The sequence below is a fragment of the Myotis brandtii genome, unplaced genomic scaffold (genome assembly GCF_000412655.1).
Source record: "Myotis brandtii unplaced genomic scaffold, ASM41265v1 scaffold618, whole genome shotgun sequence".
Classification (NCBI taxonomy): domain Eukaryota; kingdom Metazoa; phylum Chordata; class Mammalia; order Chiroptera; family Vespertilionidae; genus Myotis; species Myotis brandtii.
In genome coordinates, this window is record NW_005370354.1 from 1,450,507 (window position 1) to 1,457,264 (window position 6,758).

Consider the following 6,758-nt stretch of genomic DNA (forward strand, 5'->3'; position numbering starts at 1 on the left):
TATATATTTTTATTGATATCAGAGAGGAAGGGAGAGGGAGAGCAAGAAACAACAATGAGAGAGAATCATTGATCGACTGCCTCCTGCACACCCCCTACTGGGGACCGACTCCACAAGCCTGGCATATGCCCTGACCAGGAATTGAACCAGTGACCTCTTGGTTCCTGGGTCTATGCTCAACCGCTGAGCCATGCCGTTCGGGCAGCATTTGGCTTTTTAAAAAATATATTCTATCGCCGTAACCGGTTTGGTTCAGTGGATAGAGCGTCAGCCTGCAGAGTGAAGGGTCCCAGGTTCGATTCCGGTCAGGGGCATGTACCTTGGTTGCCTCTGTAAAAAAAATCAATAAAATATATATTTTTTAAAAATTTATATATATATATATATTCTATCTAATGTAATATTAAAATATTATCATTTCAACATGTAATCACTATTTAAGTATCATTAATAAGATAGTTTCCATTCTCTTTGTTCAGATCCAAGCTTTGAAGCCCAGTGTGAATTCCACACTGACCACACATCTCCTTCAGGACCAACCATACTTCACGTGCTCAGTAGCCACATGGGGCCAGGGACCACCATACTGGACAGAGTAACTGTGCTGCGGCAGACCCATCTCAGCCCGGCCCCTTTCCAGTGACAATAAGGTAATTTTACATGTAAGTTACTAAGAAAGCACCAAACTCTTTTCAACAGTGGCTGAACCATCTAACATTCCTACAAGCAATGCACAAGGGTTCTAATTTTTCCATATCCTTGCCAACAGTTATTTTCTGGGGGTTGTTTTGCCTTATGAAGACCATCCTAGAAGGTACGAAGTGGTAGGAATATTCAGCTTTTTAAATTTCATCTCTAAGTGTGGAGTGAGGGGCTCCTCATATAGGACTATGTATACAGAAGAAGAGTGAAGAAGGTTGAAGACAACAGCTAAGTCTAAAAGAGCAACCCCAATGGGCATGGGGTGGGAGGGGTACACACAAAAAGATTTAAGGAGAGTACTTTCAGAGATGGAATGGGGCAGATGAAGTCTGAAAAACCAAGGGCATGGGGGCTTTTAAAACACAATACAGAGGGGACCTCAAACGAACTATGAGTGAGTGCCTGAACTGAACTGAAGGGGCCAGGAAAGGTAGAAGGCTTTTTCCAGACACAAAATCACATTGGTGCATAACCATACAAAATGCTTCAGCAAACCCCAGAACTGAGGCATAGTACCGATAAGGATTGGCAACACCAGTGGCCAACATAGGCCTCCATCACCATTTGGGAACAAGAGAGATTAGGAGTGACGCCATTTTCAGCAAGAGGAGAAAGACAAGGTGGGAGAGAAATAATACAAGGAAAGACAGGTAAGATCCTTTGTCGGGGACAGGATGGGAGCAGGACTGCTGCCTTTGGTTAAAATCCCAGGCTGAAATCCCTAGTGGGCTGCATCATTCTGGAGAACGGGGTACCTTTTTCTAGGTGGTCTACTCTGATGGGGATCTTCTTCTCTATCCCACGTCGGAGCCCTATGAGCTACTGGTGCCCCTGGCGGAGAGTATGGATAAATTGTGTCAGGTGTTTCAGGTATACAGTCTCCAGTCCTAGAAATGCGGCCAATACTCATTTACCAAGAAGCAGACAGGGAGAGAGAGAGTGGCTGCCTCCTGCATGCCTCCTACTGGGGATCAAGCCCCTAACCCAGGCATGTGCCCTGACCAGGAATCAAACCGGCGACCTTTTGGTGCCTGGAACAACAGCTCAACCCACTGAGCCACACCAGCCAGGGCTGCAACTTTCTCTTCTCATTTCACAACATGCTTTATAAATCTTTTTCATCTTAGTTCGTATAGATTTATCTCCTCACTTGTGGTAAGTGCTGCAGTTGGCAGGAGTTTTTTTGGTTTTCTGTGGGTTTTTTTAGCCATTCCCCAGTGGAAGGACAGCAATTTACAGCCCCACCTACAATGTTGGAAAATATAACACATTTGTTTTTTATCCCCACTATATCTTTATTGCCCCAAGTCCTCTCTCTCAGTCTCCCTTGCATCAGCCAAGTGCAGCTGACTGCTGCCAAGCTGCCCCCAAATGGCTCTGCCAATTTATATTACCACTAGCAAGGTCCACACGAATCACTTTTAAATGTATTTACACATTACTCACGAAAGCATGAGTCGTTTATTATACCTGCAGTAACATTATGATACTTCCAAACACTTTTTTTTCATTGCACGTATTAGAGAGCTCAGTTTAGAAGCACCATTTTAACAGATACACCCAAATAATATGAAATCACATTATTAACTTCTGCACAGACCATCTATCAACATCTGCTGGCCTCCACCAGGCCTTTTTAAACAAGTCAGTCTATGAAAAGGAAAAGATCAAATTAGAGGGAGACGCTCCCCAAGACAAAAAGAGGAAGGAACTCCCAAAGAAATACGGAAAGCAAATGAGTTGTGGTTAAAAGACAGATTCAGTGGCTCCATATCTACTGAGAAATGAAACTTCCTCTCAAAATCGTATGGGGTCACTAAAGTTGAAGAATAGTTCAGACAAGAGGTATTTTTTAAAGCCTATTGTTGGATTATCCTTTGGAGAACTGGATTATTTAATGCCTGCAGAACAGATTATTTTAATTGAAAGGAAAGCAAAAATTTTGAAATGTATTATTTCCTTAGAAACTTCCTCATTCTATGAATTCCCACATAACATTTGCACCATAGTAATGTCATGAACACACTGCAAACTCATCCTGATGCATGTGAATGGGCACTTCCCAGCGGAGGGTAAATACTGACAAAGCAAGAAGCTCTGAGTTTTTCTCAACAAGTTCATAAGCAGACAAGGGTCAATACCCTGACTAAGAAAATTCTCTGTGTGTCTTCATTGTATGCACATTCCTAACCATCCATCCCATTGCTCCCCTCCAGCCTCTGAGATGACCAACTGTCCTGGTTTGCCTGGGACTAAGGAGGGTTTTCAGGACATGGAACTTTCACTTTTAAAATCAAGACAGTCCAATTTTGTCCTTGGCAAACCAGGACAAGTTGGTCACTCTACACAGAAGTCTTCTTGCAAAATCCCCCCACTCCACCCTCCACAGTACACCAACCCCATGCAGAGCTCTAACACCTGGGTGACTTACACACACTTTTATTATGGCCTTCACCACCCAGATGACTGTGGGTCTGGTATCTGTAAAGGCACACAGTAGTTGCCTAGTAAATGAATGGATGGATGGATGGATGGATGGATGGATGGATGGATGGATAATTATGCCCTACAGATAATGGGATGTGGGCTTTTGGCATATAAAAAGGACTCTACTTTCCTTATCTGATTGAGGGAGGTAACAGTTCATGGGTTGATTTTATGCATATGTTTCGCTTCAAGACTTTTTTCAGCACCAGTTGATTTCCTTCTGTCCCCCTGAGTCACTGCCCAGCAACAGAGTCCCCAAAGGCTAAGTCCAGTGGTTAAAAGACACCCTCCCCACTTCTCCAAAGCAGCTAGGTCTGGAGTCTTCCTCTTCAGTGTGACTGGGGCCTTAAAACTTAAAACATTTAAAAAAAACAAAACACTGAATTCACCTGGCTGGTGCACTCAAAGGTTGAGTGTTGACCTATGAACCAGGAGGTCACAGTTCAATTCCCAGTCAGGGCACATGCTGGGGTTGCAGGCTTGACCCCCAGTGGGGGATGTGCAGGAGGCAGCTAATTAATGATTCTCTCTCATCATTGATGTTTCTCTCTCTCTCTCTGTTTCCCTCCCTTTCTGAAATCAATAAAAATATATATTTTTAAAAAGAAACTGAATTTAATAAAACTTGTATATAGAAGAAATAGTACAAAATGTGCTCAAGCAAAAGGCTGTGTTCTTAGAGAAGATATCTGGGTTTGGCTGAAGCAAAGGATGATAAGATCTGGGGCAAGATGGGAGGGGGGTTGGAGGGTTGGAGGGGTGGGTGAAAAAAGGTGAAGAGATGAAGTTCAAATGGGTTGTTACAGAATAGTCATGGGGATGTAAAATACAGCATAGCAATATCTAATATTCAATAATGTTCTAGTAATATTCTAATGTATGGTGTCAGATGAGATTTATCAGGATGATCACTTAGTAAGTTATAAATGTCTAGTCACTGGGGTGTGTACACCTCAAACTAATATAATATCTCCAAGACATATGAAGTGAAAAAAACAAGGTACAGAAGAGTTTGTGTAGTAGTACCTCAATTGAGTTGAAAAAAACTTAGATTGGGTTATGTATGCAATATACATACATATTTTATATACTCACACAAATAATACAAGTGCTTTTTATATGCCTAGAAAAAGTCTAAAAAGATACAGAAGGGCTCTGGCCAGTGTTCCTCAGTGGTTAGAGGTCAGCCCGTGCACCAAAGGGTCACAGTTTTGATTCCTGGTCAAGGGTAAGTACTTGGGTTGCAGGTTCAATCCCTGGCCCTGGTCAGGTCATGTGTGGGAAGCAACCAATCAATGTCTTTCTCTCTGACCCTTCCTCTCTCCCTTCCACTCTCTCTAAAAATCAATGGAAAAAATATCCTCCGGTGAGGATTAACAACAACAAATATACAGAAGAAGGGGTATTTTTCACTTTATAACATGAATACTCTGAATTTTTTACCATAATAAACAACAACCAAAACAATAAACTACTTGAAACAAACTTTTCTTTTCATATCAAGAATCATGACTGGCCTACAGATCAAATGGTCCCAAAGCAGGAGTTTAAGTTAAAGAACAACTGAATAATAAATAGATGTATTATGCCACATAAATAAATCTAAGGTGCTACAATGGCACTTGTATCTTCACAAGTTGTACCTTAGCAGAGTCAGATGAACCTAATTTTAACTCTAGTTCTGCCATTTTTTCAAAAATATATTTTATTGATTTTTTTTACATAGAGGAAGGAGAGGAATAGAGTTAGAAACATCCATGAGGAAGAAACATTGATCAGCTGCCTCCTGCACACCTCCTACTGGGGATGTGCCCACAACCAAGGTACATACCCTTGACCAGAATCGAACTTGGGACCCTTCAGTCCGCAGGCTGACGCTCTATCCACGGAGCCAAACCGGTTAGGGCTAGTTCTGCCATTTTTTAAAAGTATATTTTTATTGATTTCAGAGAGGAAAAGAGAGAGAAACATCAATGATGAGAGAGAATCACTGATCAGCTGCCTCCTGCACGCCCCCCACTGGGAATCGAGCCCACAACCCAGGCATGTGCCTTGACCAGGAATTGAACCATGACCTCCTGGTTCATAGGTCAACACTCAACCACTGAGCCACACCAGCCGGGCTCTGCCATTTTCTTGACCTCAGCAAGTTGCATACTCTATCTAGGCCCCAGTTTCCTCCTTTATAAAATGGGCATAGAAAATAGCACCCACTTCCTAGGGTGGCCCAGCAGAGCTTCAGCACACAGCGAACAATGAATGGAAACCAGCAGTAATTTAAGTTGTAGTCGTGATGTGCTACCCCAAAGACTTACTAAGAAGCTTCTGGATCCCTCTCCCAGGCTTCTGACTTTACATCTTCAATTCCTTAAACTTCTTCTCCAGATTAGTGATAATTATTATTTTCTTGTATAACTGATACCTAGACCTGCTGCCTTCCTATGAGGATTTAATCAGATGTTAATCTCCAAGTAAAGGCTCACTGCCTTCCTCAGCACAGGAGTAAGAGGTTTGTCCAGTGACGTATAAGCACTGCCGATAACCAGGGCCCGGGGACAGAGAAGCTATGGTTTTTGCTAAACTCTTTGGACCAACCAAGTTTGGTGACCAACCACTTCTCTGAGACAATCGCTCCCAAGTTTCCCTTTCGCTCTGCGCACTGCTGAAGCAAATTTTGTGGTTTATAAGTATTTCAAAGAATAAGGTTTGTCAGGCAGACCAGCTGGGCTAATCAGCTACAGACGCTGCAGCTAAAGATCAGCAGTTGATTTCTAAAAAAGATTTTGGCACTCACCACGTAACTGCTCCAAAGGAACCAGAGTAAAAGTGAACACCAAACAAACTCTCCCCTTTCTCCAGCACTCTGGGGCTTTTCAAGGCAGGCTCAGTGCAGCTATACACTTTTTGGCCAAATAACCAGGCCTGACTTTCTGCTGGCCTCAGAGTCTACCGATAATGACTTTGCAGAGAGTATGAGAACCTGTTCCCAGGCTGTCATTTCTTCTTTAACTCTGGTGAAATCCCTACTAGTATTCTCCGCTTTCAACTGGAGAACCCGAGTCGCCGCTGTTGAAAGCACCCAGCCCTGCTCCACAGAGGTGTGGGCGCCCGCCGACGCTAATAGTGTGTGCTGAAAAAGGTTGTACAACAGGTGAGGTGCGGCCTCCTCCACTAACTGTATCTACGAAGAGCAGAAGACTAGGTGTTCTTGAGGAACTAACCTGGGCACAGACAAGAAGCAGGAGTGTTTGGAGAGAGGGCAACCGCAGCCGTGGGTTTCAGCAATAAGAGGACTGAGGGTGCAATGCAGGCTTCTGAACTGTGGCCCCGACTCACCAGAAATGAGAGCATGACAGCTCCCTTCTCGAGAGCTCAGTGTGCTCATCAGTGACTAGGCGGGCAGGGACCAGCTCAGCAGAGATCCCTCCAGGCAGTAAGCACCTGGCTGATGCCAATGTTCTCGCCAGCAAATCGAAGGTGAACATTCTAAAGAACAGCCTCAACTTCTCAATGAACCTTAAACCAGGAGTTCCTGTTTTCCCCGTTGGAGCAGTGAAAAGACAATCCAC

General features: G+C 43.5%; 1 protein-coding gene across 1 annotated transcript in view; it reads right to left on the bottom strand.

The window, feature by feature from the left end:
- Positions 1 to 6,555, bottom strand: part of ACER2 (alkaline ceramidase 2) — a 24,967-nt gene extending 18,412 nt beyond the window's left edge. The window contains exon 1 of the mRNA XM_005879950.2: positions 6,526 to 6,555. Coding sequence (XP_005880012.1) covers positions 6,526 to 6,540 — 15 coding nt within the window. The 5' untranslated portion in view covers positions 6,541 to 6,555. The remainder of the gene's footprint in view (positions 1 to 6,525) is intronic.
- Positions 6,556 to 6,758: the final 203 nt, after the last annotated feature.